This window comes from Sylvia atricapilla, chromosome 3 (assembly GCF_009819655.1).
Source record: "Sylvia atricapilla isolate bSylAtr1 chromosome 3, bSylAtr1.pri, whole genome shotgun sequence".
NCBI classification, from domain to species: Eukaryota; Metazoa; Chordata; class Aves; order Passeriformes; family Sylviidae; genus Sylvia; species Sylvia atricapilla.
In genome coordinates this window covers 83,800,444-83,819,030 of record NC_089142.1, presented here as the reverse complement: position 1 = coordinate 83,819,030, position 18,587 = coordinate 83,800,444, and the positions used below count along the sequence as shown (strand labels likewise).

Sequence of the window (18,587 nt, the reverse complement as noted above, 5' to 3'; positions counted from 1 at the left end):
CGGACAACGCTCACAATGTAGATGCTTAATGACGACTGTGCAGATATAGCTACTGGCCAACAGCAAAACAAAAATGGAAAAGTTTGATTCAGAGCTTGAGGGGCTCGCTATGAGTTAAGGATGAACCGGCACACCTCGATGTGATCCCACATCTCCGCAGCCTCCCTGCGCATCCTTGCGGGGGAGCGGCCCGGCCGCTGGTGGGTTGGGCTGGGGCGGGCCACAGCACCGCCTTCCCTCCTCCTCCTCCTCCTCCCCTTCCTCCTCCTCCTCTCCCGACATGGCGGCCCCCGCGGAGCTCAGCGGGCTGACGGACGAGGCAGCCTACGGCGCCTGCTCGGAGCCGGATGCCAGCACCAAGGTGGGCTGGTGGGGGTGCCGGGCGCGCCCCGGGGCTGTGGCGCCCGCTCCTCCCCGGCCCCCTCATGGCGCCTCAGCGGGCGGACGTGCGGGGCGCGGGGGCCGGCATGGGGCGGCGCCGGGCCCCGGCAGGGCAGCGAAGTGTGGCCGGGCACGGAGCTGCTCTGGCGGCCTGTCTCTCGGGCAGCCCGGCGGGTTTCGGGGTCCTGCCGAGGGGCGGACGGGCCGGGCCGGTCCCTGTGAGCCCCCGAACCTCCGGGGCGCACTCGGCCGGGCCCGCGCCTCTCCTGGCTCTGAGCGAGCGCTCCGGGCGCTTCGGCCAGTCCTGCCCGGGCGGCACAAAAAAACCCGTCAAAGCGCCCCAAACCTTTTTACATCTTATTAGGAGAACCTTGTAATTGCGTATTTTTGCGAATTTTTCCCATTACCTCTGTCAATTATTCTACCGCTCAATTTTAATCCACTTGGTCGTTCGCAAAGCTCTTGGTATATAGTTACCCTGGGGCTTCAAGAAAATATCCTTACAGAGCTGCAGGCCGGTTTTGCTGTCAAGATAAAATCAAGTTTGACGGAAGTTCAATTTCTGTGCCATGAAATAATAAAAATAATGAGCTCAGGAGTCTAGGGATAACAATATTGAATATTCGTGTGTCTGTTATGCTTTTGCGTGAACTTGTTCATGTATGCTACAGCCCTATAAAAGAATAATAAATATAAGGATACCCTTTTTTGATGCATATGATAATATATATTGAACGATACCACTCATGGGTTTATTTTTTTTTTAACACTACTTTACAAAGACACTTAGCACAAATCTGTATGTATAGAATCAGGACAAAAGGTTTTATTTACACTTAGTGTAGTTCTCTTAGTTACTTCTGAACCTGCTGGTTTTAGAATCTTTACTAACTGGTATCTTTGTTAATACCCATAATTCAATTCTGGTTGATGTATAAAGAATAAACCTTTTTCCCCCCAGGATTTCATGTTTCAGCAGACAATGTTAAGAGTAAAGGATCCTAAGAAGTCATTGGATTTTTATACAAGGGTACTTGGAATGACGTGAGTAGAATCTGTATGCTGTGATAGGTTTGGGTTTTTCTTCTGTTCTTCTGAAAATAATTATTTTTTTGGACGTAATTATACTAATTGGTCTAACGACATAAACAATGCTGGCCCTTCAGCTGATGCTCAGCTGAGCAGTCTGGCAGTAGGCTGTAGATGCCTAAGCTGCAAATGAACTAATATTGGCCTTGACTAGAAATTTCTTTTTTTCTTAAATAGGTCATTAATTATCAGGGTACAACTTGCTTACTTCCTCTTCAGTGAGCCTGCAGCTAACTGGTAACTTTTATGACTGTGCTTATAATGAGGAGTCATTGTTAAAAACCTTGAAATTAAGTTTTTTGTGATCGTTCTCAGAGGTGGCTTATGACTGCCTCCAGTCACATGATAACAAGGCAATAAAGGGTGAAGACAAAGTCCAGGCTCAGTCTTTTGGTTGCCAGGTGCCATGCAATAGCTCAACACGTTTATGCTGGAGCTTTTTGGGAATTCTTAGCATTTGAGTTATTTCAAAACAAAATAATCTGTTTTTAAGCATCTTGAAATGAGTCCAGCCTAAAGTAAAATAAATTACTTCCACTGTAGTGAAAATAAAAAATAAATACCTTGAAAAAAAGAAATTAGAATAATTTTCCATACCTGCTTGTTCCAGTTAAAATGTCCTACATAAAAACATATGCTTCATGTATTTTTAATTGATTAAATTGTCATATCTGAAAGGGATTTTATCATTATAGCCAGCTATTGAAACTGTAAATGTATTCATCTAAAGGTGTGTTTCCTGGGTTCTAAAACTTTGTCTAGTGCCAGTGAGCTCTCTAGAATGAGTAAGATTCAAAGTAGATCTTTTTATTCCTTGGTGAATTTTAAAGTCGTTAAAGGTTTTCCTGTAAAAACACAGTCAAGTAACAGAGAGACAACCTGAAGATGCAAGCCTTTGTACTGACTTTTCAGTTACTGGTAGTTTGGTTTTTAAACATCTGATCCTTTTAAATTTTGTATGTTTGTAATGTGTTCTGGAGTATTTTTACTTGATAGTTTAAAATGTAGCTTTTAAGATTAAAGAAGAGCAAAAAATTCATGGAAGTAATTTTTCCATAGGGGAAGCATCTTGGTGTATTTGCAAGCTACCTGACTACCCTTTTAAGTTACTGTTTCAAAATAATTGTTGCCATTTAGACTGCTTCAAAAATTTGACTTTCCTACTATGAAGTTCTCACTCTATTTCCTGGGGTATGAAGATAAAAATGATATCCCGAAAGATAAAGCTGAGAGAACACCTTGGACCTTTTCTAGAAAAGCTACACTTGAACTGACACAGTAAGTATTTACACAAAGAGAGATGAGACTTAGCTAACAGTGATTAAACGGTATTGGATCGGTGTAAGTCCCATCAGATTGAATAAAAAATTTAATTGTTACTGTGGATACATCTTCACTGTCATACATCCTTACAATATATCCAAGATTGGATACTTGGAAAGGTTAATCTTCCTCTTTCAGAGCTTCAAACTGCTAGGTGAACATTAATATGAAACAGTACTTGCTGTATTTTATATGCATGGCATCTGGGTAAGTAATTTGGGGAAACCCAACGTGGCTAGACCTTTCTTGGGATCCCCAAAGCATCCTAATAATGGGTAACTATTGCTTTTGGAATCTAATCTAAAGGAGTATTAAGTCAAAACATATGCTTCCTGTAAACAGGACAATTTGGTTAATGCTACTAATCATTATAATTGTGCAGAAACAATCTCCCAAATGCTGTCTTACTTACCAGGACCTGCTGCCCTCACTTGTTCTTCCCCAGTGATGGATAGATAAAATGGTTTGTGCAGCAAAACTTCTCTAATCTGAATGTGACAGGAGTATTTCTGACTCATTCAAATGTAGACCCTAAATAATAATGAAGGGATGTGGACATGACTGGATTAGCCCCAAGACCATCCCTGAAGCCCATGACTAGGGAAGATCTTTGTAGTTTAATGAATGCAGCCAACAGCTAAAATTCTCTGGTTTCTTAGGACAAACAACTTAGCCTCCCCAAGGAAACTGAAGATTTAGGATTTGTTATTTTCAATGCTTTTCTTCAATATGTAATAATTACTTCTTACAGCAACTGGGGCACTGAAAATGATGACAGTCAGGCTTATCACAATGGCAATTCAGATCCCCGAGGATTTGGTAGGTCTTTTGTCTTGTGTTTATAGTTCTTAAGCTTTGAAATAAAATGTACTAACTCTTGGAAAGAAAGGAACTTGCCTTTCATCCTTTATCTCTCTTCTTTAAATATGTATACTGTGAAAGATGATGAAAATAAATGAACCAATGTGTTTCAGAGTAATGAGCCATAACTCTTTATAAAGAATCTAATCCTTGGCAAGTAAACGTGCTAATTGTAAGTACTGAGTGAAGAACATCAGTTGTGGCTGTGTATTAGATTATCATGGTGTTTAAACTGATTTAATCTCGGGTTTCTGCTGTATAATCCACTAGTTACTGATTGTCGGGTAGAAGGACAATTCCGTTTCTCTGCAGTGCTGAGGATATTACTTGTGTGCCTTGAGTTGATACTCTGAGTGCTTGAAAGGTCACTGCTGTGAAATAAGTTTCACACTCGGTCCAGCTGCTTGACATTTAAAGCTCCTGAATTGATTTATAAGCTCAGTCCTTGCATAGCACTAGTGTCAGTCTCTGCAAAAACAGCATTCATGATAAACTCCATGTGCTGTTAAACAGAAAATACAACAAAATCCTGTTATGGAGCTGCGCTTCAAGGAAGTAAATACTGATACAATGGTTTGATTGAAAATCTTACTTTTTCCAACTCTAAGTAAAGTTCTTATCTAAACAACCTGAGATATTTCTGCTCTAACATTCATATTTAAAAGGCATTATCAAAAGACAACTCTTTAAAGAAGAATAATGTTAATACCCCAAACGCTCTTCTTTCTGGAACTTTTTCTTAAATATAGTCACAGCTTATGTGAAAGACAACATGAAATGCTAAACAAACTTTTTTCACAGAATCCTCAGCAATACTTAGTTCACTCAGCAATGCACTTCAGCAATGCACTTCACTCTTTTTACCTTCTTGCACAGGACACATTGGAATTGCTGTTCCTGATGTCTATAAAGCTTGTAAGAGGTTTGAAGAACTAGGAGTGAAATTTGTGAAGAAACCAGATGATGGTAAGTCTTGATCAGAGATGCAAGTAATTTTTTTCTTTGGTTTTAATATATTCTGTGTAGGAGATCTTCCTGGAAAGCTGGGTAATGTATTGCTAGGAGTTGCCACTGCTTAGAAGTCTCTAGAATCAGTTACCCCTGCACCCCCTTACAGAGTGGGCAAAACTGGCAATAGATCCATCCCAGGAACAGTAACACATCAGTCTGCTATGTGCCTTCTGTATGCAGCTTGACCTTCAGTAAAATTCACATTCTCTGTTGATGTCATAGTTTACATGTCATGTATACTGCTGCCTAGAGTTGTTACAGAATTTACTGTAACGTGGATCAAATTCACATGGTACCTCTGCTTGGTTATCGTCTCACGAAAAGAAGTCAGAAAACCTAATTGTTCCCACCCATTTAAACTGAGTCATTCTTCACTTTTCTGGCTATTTTCATGTAAATCCACCTAACACCTACTGTACAACCTACTAGTTATTATATTTTAAACTGTTCTGTCAGCTTTGGTAGGAGTAACTCCATTAGTCTGTATCATCATCGACTTGCATAACGTATAGCACAAATACCTGGAGAGTATATAAGCAAAGAATGTCTATGTGAAAATATCCCAAAATGCAGAAGTGGTGAGAAGTCTTGAATTTTTCAGCTGGATTCTCCTTCATGAAAAGACCTCATGAGATTTTTAGGACTGATGCAGTCAAAACCAGACATGTAATACTAGTAATTGGAAAGAGATTTAAGTATTCTTCATCTTACCCACTGTGTTCTCAGCTGAAGCAAAATAAGAAATATAGCTGAAAACTTTACTTGATTTCTTGAATTAAGAATAGATCTTGGTGTTTCTACCATTTTAGAGTTTCTGCGCCTTTTTTAATTTGTCCATTTGTTAAACCCTGAGAGGCTTGAAATGAGAGTTGCTGACCTCTAGCTGTGCAGTGGTAGGAATGAAAGTACATAGAAAAACAAGTTTAGACTATAAATGGAGGGAATCACAAGAAAGAACTCCTGAAGCAGACAAGGGGTAGGGGCAAAGCAAAAGCTCTTTAAAACTGAGAAACAAAATGTAGCAAATGCCAAGGAGGAGAAGGAAGTTTTGGGTTTCACATTGTTTGCAGAGCTGGGAGATCAAGCATGGGGCTTATTTTCCTGCCTTACTGATCAAACATCTATTTTTCTCAGCTGTTTTTATGACTAGAATTTATTAAGAGCTAGGCTGGTTCTGTTACAGTAAATAACTTAATGGAGCAAGTATAACTACAAGTGCGTGGTTAACACTTTTAAGATACTAAGCTGTGCTATCCTGATCTACTGTTGAAAACTGTTTTCATGAATAATATGTTTTCCAACAGTAAAATTTATAACAATCCTACATTTCTCTGCTTTAGGAAGTGATGCCGAAGTGTACTGTAAACTGTGTCAGGAGTAAAAATGTTATGGTAAAATTTCAGTGTGGAGTCAGGAATGATGGGAGATTATCAGGGCAGAGGAGCACAGGACTTTAAACCAGCAAAGCCAGTTCAAGAAAATATATCAAAACATCCCCAGAGCACAAAAATATTTTTCTGATTTTTAAGGATAAACATATGCAAAAAACTTCAATCAACAAAATATGGAAAGTGACTTTTAACTACAGCTTTATTGAGAGTAGGACTGACAGTTTTTTATACAAAGATCTAATGCCAATTATAAACTAATCTGGACGTCTTTAGAATTATCCATCTAAATTTGAACTAATTCTCATGCAGAAGGAAAAAAGGAAAATATTTTTCCAAGTAGTTATATTTGATATTTAGAACTAGTCATGTAGTCTTAATATTATCTTTTTTTTTTTTTTTTCCTAATAGGTAAAATGAAAGGACTTGCATTTGTTCAGGATCCTGATGGCTACTGGATTGAAATTTTGAATCCTGACCACATGGTGACTCTCACTTAGTTCTAGTGAAGTATATTGTATAAGAGAGGCTCACTTTCTGACTCCTGGAGAAAATCTCCAACAGTGTTTGTGAAATTTGCTTATAGAGAGGAATCGATCACATTCAGAGTCTCCCCCAAGACTATCCCCTGGGACCTCACTTGGACTCCTTTTTTCTTGTCCTGTGATGCCATTGCAAATTGTTTCCAGTTAAGAGTACTCAATCATTTTCTGGAAGAGCACTTTAAACAGATTCTCCTCTTGAACATTCATTATTTTAATAAATGCTGTCAAAAGATACATGAGCAGAAGCCCACTGCATCTCACACTGATTAGATTTAAACTAACAGCAACAACAAATCCTTTGTTACTACTGATGAGCATCAATGAGGAGGCAAAAAGAAACTTCAGTATTTTTTTTTATGAAAAGATCCTGAAGACTTCATGTCCTATCTTGTAAATGTCAGGTTAATTTTGACTGGAGTAGTAGCATGCTTATAAAAGTCATAATCTTACTTATATTATTCCAGGCAAAACTCTTTTAAGGAGCAGCCTTAAACAGTCTTGCAAAAAGAAATTTTATACAGGCAATAAATCTGTACAGCAGAAAGAATTCAGTCTTTCAGCTCAGCTTCTGACTGCTGATTGACAGCCAAGAGAAGAGGTCTCATAGTTGCTAAGTCAGTCACCCCTGTCTCTTTCAACACTAGGAAGGATTTGCTCATAATTTTTGTTTCAGTAGAAGCCTGGGGCTATATTTGACTTAAATGCTCTGTATATTCTGCCTTAGGAAATTAAGGAAAAAGAGTATCTGAAACAACAGTTTCCTACTACTAGACATTTGATCTCCCCTCCCAAAACAAGCGATGGTACATACCTGCAAGCAGCAGGAAAACATGTAGCAGTTCCATGCATTACACAAATTATTTGATTTTATGCAGTTTCACATGTTATAAACAGTGTAAATGATGAGAAGTTTTGAAATCCTTTCTTTTTCTTCCAACAAGGAAAGAAAAACTCTCTGCCTTGTCTTAGTCTGGTTTGAGTAGCACCTAACCTCTTCAGTTACATGGCTATCAAATAATGGGTAGGGTAACCAAATGCTAACAAATAGTGTAATGGCACTGCAGTTCACTTCTCAATAAAGCATTGGTGAAAACTACAAAAATTTTTCAAGCATCATGGCCTGTTGCTTTGCCTATTGTTGAATTCTAGATGACTGAAGGGCTTGCTGTTTTGCTTTGAGGATTCTGTTTTGAATCACTGTACTCAGCAGTGAAATTTCCCGTGGTCCTCTCCTGTGGGCTCTTCACAGACCTCACTGGTCCACCTCTCGTCTGTCTCCTGGACAGCCTTGGGAACCCAATCAGTGGGCTGGTGCTGGCCAGTGACAAACGGAGCTGATCACCTGAAAACTGGGTGAGGTGCCACTCCAGCTCCTCCGGCTGTGTGCTGGACCCAGATGGTGGAAGGACCCTGGATGAGCCCCCCTGTGAGTGTAAAAGCCATGCTGTGAAAAGCCAGTGTCCACAAAGGAGACAGAGTCCTGCAATTTTATATGAGTAAAAGGAAAGAGTTCACTGGGGCACATGCCTGAACCTCAGAGGGCACAGCCTCCTTTTATAAACTCTCAGCCACATGTTGCCTTCCTTTTTTCCTCATTGGCTGAGGTACTAGGAAGGTACAGCCTTTCTGAACTGCCTACCGCATATTTCCTCCTTAAACGTGTCATTTCCCCCAAAGTTTAGAAGCTCAGGCTTATGCATACTTATTTTTGTTTCAGGAGTCAAAACTGGGCTCTGTAACAAACCTGTGGCTTGAAGGTGGTAGAGATATTAAGGAGTATTTCCAAGATATTAACACCCATACCCTCACGTGGGAAATTGCTTGCAAAGACATTAGCACACATCTTTCCTATCATGTATTTCAGTGGATAACTACGTAAGTATTGACTCTAAGCTAATGTTGGCTAATCTTGTAGCGACCCTTCGTTTTTTATGTGCTTGACAAAGTGTAGACACGATAGATTATGAGGTAATAAAGAGGAAACTAGTAAAAAAACCACTGGCATCTACAAACTTGTTACAGCAGTATCATGAAGCGGTAAGGTGTGGGTTTGGGTTTTTCTGAAAAGAAAAAGCTACTCCTGCCTGTCTTAGTGAGAACTAGTTTAAACCAGTACTCGCAGATAGGGAATCCAAGAATAAACTACTGAAGAAAAACACTTAATTATGAGTATTTTAACCTACAAGAATATTAAAATATTTTAGGCATAGAAAAACTTTGGAATTATTTCATGTTCTCACTGATTATAGACCACTATTTTTACTTCTTCCAAGGAAGGCTTCTTTTCTGCTAAATAAAGCATGGAATTAAACAGCGCGTACTGCTTTGCCTCCCGGAGGGCATAAATATAGCTTCATACAGCGCAGCAGAAGTCACTCTCACGGTTCCGTAGCGCCGGGCCCGCATTCCCCATTCCCGCTGGGAGAGGCGCTCCTGACGCAGGAAAGCAGGACGCGCACGGAAGGGCAGGAGCTACGCACGCCGCTACCAAGGAAACAGGAATTCTGAATGCAGCGAAGGAGCAGCGGACAGGGGCGGCGGGGAGGTTAAACACGAGTCGCTGTCCTCCCGGTCCCTGCCGGCCGGCAGCGCCGCCGTATCCAAGCCGCCTGCGCTCCCGGGGCGGAGCAGGAAACGCGGCGGCGGCGGCGGCGCTCCCGGGCGCGGCGGGACCCAGGCCGGCGTCACACGCAGGCCGCTGCTGCCCGGTGACGTCAGCGCGCCGCGGGGTGACGCATGGACGGCGGCGGGGCGGGGGGAGGAGGCCTTGGCGGCGGCGGGGCCGGTGAGTCCCGCGGGCGGGAGGGGCGCGGCGGCCGCGGCCCCGAGGCCGAGCGGGGTCCCGGGGCTGCCCGGGCTCCGCAGGTGCTGCCGTCGGCGGCTCCCGCCGGGCGCGGCCGGGGCGACCCGGGGCGGGCTGGGGGAGCGCGGCTGTCAGGGGAAGGCGCCGGGTGCGTTTGGCGGGGAAGCGATTTCACCTGAAGTGCCTTTTTGCGGAGGCGAGGGAGGGGCGCCGGGCGGGCTGCGGTCACCTCCCCTGGCGCCTCCCGAGCCGTGAGCCGGTGGCGGCCCGGGCTACCCCGGGCGCGACCTTGGGCGCATCGCCGGCTTCGGCCGCCGTCTCTCATCCGCGGCCGCCTCACCTGCCGACCGACCCTCGTCATTCCCCTGGCTGGCTTCTCAAGGCCCTGCTGTGGCCATCTAATTCGAATTTTATTTCTTAAAATAATACAAGTTCAGTGTTTCGATGCTCTCGCAGTACTCAATGTTTTCCCTGTGCTTTGGTGTCGTAGCAGTTTAACCACTCCGCAAGTTACGCACCACTGTGATTCATTGAAATTACTCTTAACTCAGAAGACATATCAGACTTAACATCAAGTTGTTTTTTTCTTGTTAGCAATCTGCCGGTGATCTCGCTAGCCGAGCATTGCCCTTTTGCTCATGTTTTTAAATCGCAGTACACAGACCTTCTTAAAGTCCTGTGCTGGAATCATTAAAGTTTTTATTTGTTTTAGGATTTAATTTGAGCCTGCTCACAAAGCAGGTGTATTTGATGTGTCTTCTTTCTTTGTCAAAGGCCTGGATTTGATTTGCAGGATTAAAGTGTGGTTACTTTCTAGTTCATGAGACTACCTAAAAGGTTTTTTTTCTACCTTCTCCTCCTTTGTTCTCTTAAACATATCCCATAAAGAAAATTAGAGCGCCCCTTATGAGAGAATTCATAGATCAAAGTATCATCTGTTTGGCGAATTAAATACAGTTTATTTTTCTTCCTGGCAGGTTTGATGGGAAGGTTAACAATAATTTATACTGGTTGAGAGAGACTCATTACGTTGGTTATGTATTTAAGCAAGTCAAGCCTCTGTATTTCTCTTTTTCTTGACCCTACAGTTTTGTTTTGTGTTCCTGTTTAAAAAAAGGTTTGCGCAATGGAAAGGTCTGCAACTGCCGTAAGTTTTGTAAAAAAAGCAGCCACCAAAACCCAAACAGAAACCCCAAAACTTTAGCTAGACAAGAGCACTTGGAGAATTTTGTCTGTGTAGGGAATAAAGCATGTGTGATAAGGTTTGTATGGACCTGGTTTAATTATGACACCCATGTGGGAAAATGGTTTTCAGGGACATTTATGCTGTAGCAAAAATGTCAAGGTGAAATTTTTTGGCTTAGAATGAATATGGCAACGTGTTACTGTCTTCTGTGATGGTTAAAAATATGAACGATCAAAATTAGATTATGATGACTCCAAATATAAATACTATTCCTGTATTCTAATGCTTTTATGAGTTTTCCCGTTAAATTGAAGGTTTTTTAAAGAACTTATTTCTGCAAAAAGTTGAATTGAGAAGTAGCATCTCTCACTTCCATCATAAGGCTTTGTGCTCACGGTTTCTGATGGCTTGTATTTCTTGCATTGTTCCAGGAAATGCTCCAGTTGTTGCTCTGCAGCTGGATGTTGCTGAATAACGTTTCTATGAGCTTGCTGTTCAATCTGTCTGTTGTTCAGAATGGCAAAGAACCCTAATTTCCCGGAAGCGGGGAATCTGCCTACGGGCTACGCTCACTGTAGGTCTTCAGACAACTTCACTGGTGAGTGGACCCAATGTGTTTTCTTGAGATTCTAATGTTTTCATTGTATGCAGTTATAACCAGGTCAGTTTTATATACATGTTAATAAATAGTCTGTACTAAGTATATTGTCTTTGTACTTAGCTGAACTTATTCCTTTTCTTCTGTGACAGGAAAGAATCTGAGCGGAATGTAAAATGTTAGCACTACAGCATTTAAGTCACAGGAATGTGTTTGCAGATGAGCAGGGCATAACTTCCCATATGCTTTGAGTCAAAACATTTTTTGGTACTAAATTGCTGTTTAGAATGCTGTGATTGGATGGTGTGGTTAGTTTCCATTAATGTTACCATCTGCTTTCCTTTCTATCCTTTCACAACAGAAGGGTTGGAGATAAGACTTGAAAGTTCTGTGAATTGCACTTACTTGAGCTTTCATATTCTATATTTATAAAGTGGTACTGGTTGATCATGTTTTTTCTATTTTTGGCTACAAAGTATCAAAACTGGTTTGGTTTCCTCCCCCCCATTACAATTTTCACTCCAGTTCAATTTTGTTGTTGTTATTTTGAGGTACAAAGGAGCTACTGCAGGTAGGATTCTGAAAGAATGGAAGTATTTACACTCTGAATGTTGAAGTATTTACTGAAAATTTCTGTTTCCTGAGATTATATTTTTATAAGAAGACCATTGAAAATATAAACAGCATGATTTGTACCAGTGGTATGTTTGTACAGTAGTGTAACTGTTACACCTATCATGTTCTGGGAATCTGTGGTAATAGAAATTTAAAGTAATATTTTGCTGGAGTTTATTTATAATATATGAAGTAGTTATGAAGTAACCAATTACAAAAAATTGAAATGCTACTCAAGTGTCATCCAATCAACTGAGAACCAATTTTTAGATAAAAAAGCAGTGTAAAAGAATTACATTTAAGAAAATTCTCTTTGTGTAATTCTGATAAAAGTATTAGCTTGCTAGGTACAAACTAGAGGATGTAGGAATTAGTTGTTTTAAGCGTATGAAATTATTTGCTAAGTGTTTATAATCTAGACTTATTTAATGAAAAAGTTAATTCTAGCAATAATCCGTTTACTTGCATTTGTTTCTAAAGTTTTGGTAGAGCTGTCAGTTATGTAAGCATTCTTCACTCGTGTTATATAAAATTTTTTTTCAAGTAATTAATGATTAATTTCTTATATTCAGTTTTCTATACCTGGTAGGAAAACAGCACTTCTGTGTTTCAGTGAAGCAGCACTGCTTTTCAGAGGATTCTTCAGTGTTAGTCTAAATGAGGGAGAGAAGAGAATGAATGCTGATCTTTCATTGCAACTGAGAGTTGTTTAGAAAGGATGTCATTGCTGTTGTTCTGCATTGCCTAGATCGTGTTTTTGTATCCCATAACATGTTACAGATTACCTACTGGGTAGAAATACAGGAAACTGAAAGCTTGGAGAGGGTGGTTGTTTCTCCAGGCACAGCACACGTTATGTAGTATTGCATGCTGCCTTATGTCATGAATACTAGGCTGCATTTTTCACATGCTCATTGAAGATGGCCACCAAATAGCCTGTCTTTTAGTGGAGTCAGAGAGCTGGTTTGTAGGCCTTAGGACTTAACACCTGCCTTTTCAGATTGCTGCAGTTCTAATGGTCCCTCAAAATCACCGAGAAGGCTGTTTTGTTTGTTTATTTCTGTGTCATGACCAAAGCTGCAGGAGCTGACTCCTGAAGCAATTAATTAGCTCAGAATACCTCCTGGAAATAGGTTATGGTGCTGGCAACAGCCTTGTAAATGGCATGATTTTGACTGCCAGGAAGAGTAAGCACCCATTTTCTCTGAAAAGGTGATGTTGTTTGACGACAGAAGATGCCAGAAGGAGCTTCAGGAAGGGTTTTCCCCAAGTTCATAACGGCACGCATCTTTTTTTAAATCATACTTTCGAATAACAACTAGAAAAAGACATGTTTAGCTGCCATACAGGGAAGTTTTGAGCTCATAGCAACTTGGCACGACCAAAGAGGTTATTAAGTTTTACTTCCTCAAACAAGAAATGTACAGATTGCTTAAAGGGTGACCTGAATTTGTACCATTAATTAATTCAGCCTAGGAAGATAGGAAGTCATGTATTATTTGGTCCTGTATTTTGAAGGCAGGACTGTCTCACTGGTCTGCTTGATAATGAAAAATCCACAATACAGACAAAACTTGTTTTGGAAATCTGTACTAGTAGACAGTGGATGTGTTGGTGTGTTTCTTCAACGTACCCACAGAGCACAGAAAAGTCATGAACATGGTTTTGTAAAGGTGATGGGTGCCCAACACTTCAGGTCATTCAAGGATTTGAAAGGCCTCCTCAGCTTGTAGCCATCATTTGAGTCCTGTATTTCCTGTGCTGAGCAGGTCTGTGTTTTAAACTGATGGTTTAGAATAGTACATGGAACCAGCTCTTTGGAGAGCATTAAATATCAGAAAAAATTTGCCTTGCTGCTTACACAGGGTGATATCTAAACTCACAGGGTGATACCTAAACTTCTTTGATTGCTTGGTTTTGTTCAGCATCTCAGTGTTCATACCGACTGGGCATCCTGGGGTCACTGTTCAGCAACTGCTCCCACTTCAGACTTTGCCCGCTTATGTACACTGATGCTTGTTTAGACAGGAGATTATGTACTTTTGAAAGGGAAGTGTGCTTTTGATTTTATTTGTTTATTTAACCTCAAATAGAAACAATTTCCCTTAAGCTTTTCACCTTATTGACACATGACAACATCTGCAGCTACTGGAAGCAAAGTTAATGTGCAGCTGGTGGCATTCCCTTGTCTTCACTACTTTTACAGTCTCTCAGTTTTATTCAGACAGTGCTTGTTCTTTTTTTTTAAAGACAAGAGTGGGTTCAGGAAACAAAGAAGTAGAATGTAGTAAAAAAGTTGAAATAAAAATAGATCTTAAAATTAAAATGTGTCAATATTTGTACATGGAAGAACTATCATAAATCAGCTTCCCGAATGAATAAATGTTTAAACCAGCAGAAGACAGAAAATACAGAGTTCCTTGATGATGTGTAATTCACACGTAGTTGGTTTGCCTGACTATTGCAAATGAAGATCAACAGCAGCAATTATGGGTGTGGTATGGAAATCTTCAAGGAGTACCAAGACCTGAGATTGCAGCTGAGTAACAAGTAGCAAATGCATCTTTTTGTATCCTCCCTCACTGTAATAAGAAGTTTTCTATTTTGAGGACATTTCAGTTTTACCATTGTCTATAAACTCTCAAACAAGTGTGTTGTGGTAAGTAGTATTGCTGGTACAAACAGATGTTACTGGGCTGATGTAAGTTAATCTTGCTTGTTAGAAGGTGTATCTTACTGGAAGTGTATGTAGCATAAATCTAAATTGTCTTAACTAATTGTAAATTAACCAGTGCAAGTGGAACAAAGTATGTTTTTAGGAAAAACTGAAAATTATTTTGTTTTCATGTCAGGATAGAAGAATGACTGTACAGTGTTCTGTGTTCCCATGGTTAGGCTGTCTCCAGTATCTTGGCCAGTATTGCTGGTTCTGTAATGCTGTAGTGGCTACACAAGCAGACAGCTTCTTATTCAAGTAGCAGAGACAGCCAGTGGAAACAGAGGGGTTTGTTCCCATTTGTGCTGTGATCTATTATTGATTTAGTATGTTGTGTTTTTCTTTAATTTTATGCTCTCTTTCTATCACTTTTTTTAGTTTCTTTTGAAGTTCTTTGGTTCTTTGGGACTGTTTCCACAGTATCTTGATTTTGGGTAAAGCATTTCCGTGTGTTAAAATGCAGATAATAATTAACCCCAAGTGCATCTGTTTGGGATTTTTTTTTTCATATTTTCTCATAGTATTTTTACAGTAGAACCTAAAAGTGTATTTCTGTCATGAATATTTGACTTGAAAGGTTTATGTGTTAGGTGTGTGCAGGGGATGGCCTCATGATTTTCTTGGTTCTTGTGGTACACCACCTTTCTTCAGCACTAGATATCTGCTGATTTTGAAAAGTGCCTAGATAACTGGAGCAGGGAAGATGTCTCTGAAGATATGGATGGTAATAATCTGAAACAACCAAGTTCTTTTTAAATGACAGTAAACTGAAGTGTAATGGTAGAAGCCAATATAAGATCTAAATTTGCTTTTGAATGCTCATGCCATTGAGACTACAGAAGGCCTATGTGGCCAAAATAAACAAAACCATAAAAAGCTAAAACCCGTTGTGAATGAAGAAGAAACTAAGGAATTCCCTAGAAGATATGACTAATGCATTTATCTATATTGTACATTAGTGGGCAGTCTCCTAATTTTATGACAGAGAGGTATTAGGGAATTTGTTTTCATGTATATGTGTGTGTATGTGTATATATGTGGGGAAACAAGAAGTCATCAAGAAAACTGAGTGTAAAGAATAAGAAAGTTGAATTGTACATTGTAAAGCTTTTCTCTCTGACAAACCTTGTTATTTATTAAAAGTTATCCTGATTGTTTATTTTCATCCAGTTCTGAAAAGTTGACTAGAATCTTGCAAAAACAGTTTTTATTTTTCATTGATTCTAGTACAGACTGGAGAGTCAAGACTAAGCTTAATTGGTCACATTGCTTATTTCTGTTTTGTGTGTGTGCATTTTAATTCAGATGAAATTGCCTTGTAATGCTAACATGATGTAAAATAGTTTAATTTTTAATTCCCCTTGTTGGAAACCTTTTCTTTTAAGTGAATGGGTTGACTGAACAAGGTGACAATTCTCTGAAATACTTAGCTAGAATTTTTAGTGCCAGCTGTATTGAGTCTTATGGAAAATTAACTTCCATAAAAATCCTCTTGATTTAATTTTTTTTGTAATATATGCTTACTTAGATGAGTCACTTTCTTCTTGTTGCAGTTATGTTTACTATTGTTAATATTTTCGCCCTCTGTAATACTGCTTGTTTTCTTTAGGCTACCAGTATCACCATCCCTCCAAGATGAGTAACAGCCACCCGCTTCGTCCGTACACGGCTGTGGGGGAGATCGACCACGTCCACATTCTGTCAGAGCACATCGGTGCCCTGATGAACGGGGAGGAATACAGTGACGTTACCTTCATTGTGGAAAAGAAGCGTTTCCCAGCACACAGAGTGATCCTGGCTGCTAGATGCCATTATTTCAGGTGAAGGGAGGCTTTTTGTCAGGCTCACAGGAAATTTTTATGCAGATGAGATAAACATTGTTTCCCTATGAACTTTTCAGGGTGTAATCATCTGTCCATTGAGTGTGACCTTTTCTGTGTGAATGTTTCCCAGCACATCAAATCATGGTGTTCAAATAGAAAAAGATAAATACCGTGTCACAGTGTTATTCTTTTGACCTTCATTAAATTGGATTTGGAAGGTAGTTTCACAAATTCGAGAGAAAGAGAACTTGAGAACAGGAAAGTACTAGTGCGAAGTTGTTTTGGTTTCTCGGGGTATAAATTGGGTATTTCCATGGAGTATACTCAGCAAGTTTCATTTTGATGAACTGGAATTGAGAAGAGGTTTGGCTGACACAGACTAGAATGTATCTTTTTAAACTAGGAATAATACTAATACACGTGGGTTTTTTTAAAAAGCTGGGTGTTTTTCAATAGAAATACATTTAATATTCCAGTGAATTTTGTCTGAGAGATAAGCTACAAAACTAAACTAAACTATCTTCCTTATAGAGCATTATTGTATGGAGGAATGAGAGAATCTCAGCCTGAAGCAGAAATTCCTCTTCAGGACACCACTGCAGAAGCATTTACCATGCTGTTGAAATATATTTACACTGGTCGTGCTACACTACGAGATGAGAAAGAAGAGGTTCTTCTTGACTTCCTAAGCCTAGCACATAAATATGGATTCCCAGAACTGGAGGATTCCACATCTGAGTATCTTTGCACAATACTTAATATTCAGAATGTCTGTATGACTTTTGATGTTGCCAGTCTTTATTCTCTCCCCAAATTAACTTTTATGTGCTGTATGTTCATGGATAGAAATGCCCAAGAAGTGCTCTCCAGCGAAGGCTTCCTGTCTCTTTCTAAGGTATATCTTTTGTTTGCATTTTTTTTCCCCAGGACTGGTAATTTTAATGGCAATATAATTTTATGATGAAATACTAATGGGGCACCAATTAAAACCTTGTGTAAGCTCATAGTTATTTTATACTCATGAAACTTGTGACAGTTGGAAATGTTCAAGACAAGCTGAACTGAAAATTTTGGCAATCTGTTCTGAATTCTTTAGGTAATGACCAGTCAATATAGCTAAATATAGCATATCTAATGCAGTATTCTAAAAGATGGCAGCAGGCAATCTTATTTTAATTTGTCTTATTTCGTCTGTTCCTGGTTTAATATAATTTGCCTTCTGAATGTTGCAGAGGGGAAGTCAAATATAGACTTGAATATGACAGGACATACTTTATTCTATTAATTCTTTGATATTGGCTTCATCCAGTGATGGGTGATTTTCTGCTGGGTAGCCTAAACCATTCTGAAGATTACTGTGATTTATATTGCAGACTGTCATCGTGTTCTGAACTTGCAAAATATGGTGGTGTGGTAGGGTGGGTTGGGGTTTTTTTGTGTTTAGTTTTTTTTGTTAGATGCATAAACATTTGTGACTGAGTCAGGCTGTTCTAGGAAGTTGAAATTTTGCACTTACTCTGGAGGGGTCTTTGGGCTGAACAAAACAGTGATTTCGGTAGTGTTTTCAAGTAGTGTTCACATGAAGCAGCAGAGCACCTTGATGAATGATGCTTTAATTGGAGATTTTTAGAGTGTTTTTTCTTAGGGGAGGAGCTGTGAATGGTTTATTCCTTGAATGAATATATGTCACTGCTGTAAGTTACTCATTGTATAGGGAAAAAAAAAAATTCTCTCTCTCTGTACTTTGTCATGTGCAGTTTGTTAAATCTGAGCTCTCATAAAGAAATGAGCCAACATCATTCATCAGGAAGTGCACACTTCGACGTCTTTGACATAGCAAGTCCTGGTATATATGAGAGATCTTTTTCCTTTTTCTAGGCAAGCTCCTGATAATTTTGCTAGCTAAGTGAAAATCAAAAAGCTATTTGATTATTTTTGTTCTCATTTTGCAGTCAATGGGTTTTCTACATGAATAAGAGCAACTGGAGTTTTACCTGGTGATTCTCAGTTGGTATGAAAAGACAGAGAGAAAGACTGTACCAGGACAGAAATCCTAAGTAGTTAAAATGGTTAAAAAAAGTGATTCGAAGCACCACTTTTTTTTTTTTTTCGTATCAGTGCTCTTATAGCAAATTAAATTTAAAGAAATATTTTGAACTATACTGCCAAGTCCCCAAATCTCCTGTAATACTCCAAAGTAAATTTGAACTACTGAGTGGTATTGCACTGATTTGATTAGTTCTCTACA

At 39.7% G+C, this 18,587-nt stretch overlaps 2 protein-coding genes across 3 annotated transcripts in view; both read left to right on the top strand.

Annotated features, from left to right (window-relative positions):
• Positions 1–242: 242 nt before the first annotated feature.
• Positions 243–7,700, top strand: GLO1 (glyoxalase I). Its single transcript, XM_066316022.1, has 6 exons — positions 243–361; positions 1,343–1,425; positions 2,608–2,748; positions 3,545–3,612; positions 4,531–4,620; positions 6,465–7,700. The coding sequence occupies exons 1-6, from the start codon at positions 281–283 to the stop codon at positions 6,551–6,553; spliced, it is 552 nt and encodes a 183-aa protein (XP_066172119.1). The 5' UTR covers positions 243–280; the 3' UTR covers positions 6,554–7,700.
• Positions 7,701–9,334: 1,634 nt separating this feature from the next.
• The window catches only part of BTBD9 (BTB domain containing 9), a 115,019-nt gene continuing 105,766 nt past the window's right edge, over positions 9,335–18,587 (top strand). For both annotated transcript variants that reach the window (XM_066316018.1, XM_066316020.1), the window contains exons 1-4: positions 9,335–9,383; positions 11,019–11,185; positions 16,126–16,336; positions 16,871–17,234. In XM_066316018.1, the coding sequence (XP_066172115.1) occupies positions 11,104–11,185; positions 16,126–16,336; positions 16,871–17,234 (657 nt within the window). In that variant the 5' untranslated portion in view covers positions 9,335–9,383; positions 11,019–11,103. The remainder of the gene's footprint in view (positions 9,384–11,018; positions 11,186–16,125; positions 16,337–16,870; positions 17,235–18,587) is intronic.

What these genes read in the sequence shown, in the direction of transcription:
- GLO1 (XM_066316022.1), top strand. Translation starts at nt 281, where the DNA reads ATGGCGGCCCCCGCGGAGCTCAGCGGGCTGACGGACGAGGCAGCCTAC. An exon ending in ACAAGGGTACTTGGAATGAC is followed by an intron (nt 1,426 to 2,607) that starts GTGAGTAGAATC and finishes GTTGCCATTTAG; the next exon opens with ACTGCTTCAAAAATTTGACT. An exon ending in GCTACACTTGAACTGACACA is followed by an intron (nt 2,749 to 3,544) that starts GTAAGTATTTAC and finishes TACTTCTTACAG; the next exon opens with CAACTGGGGCACTGAAAATG.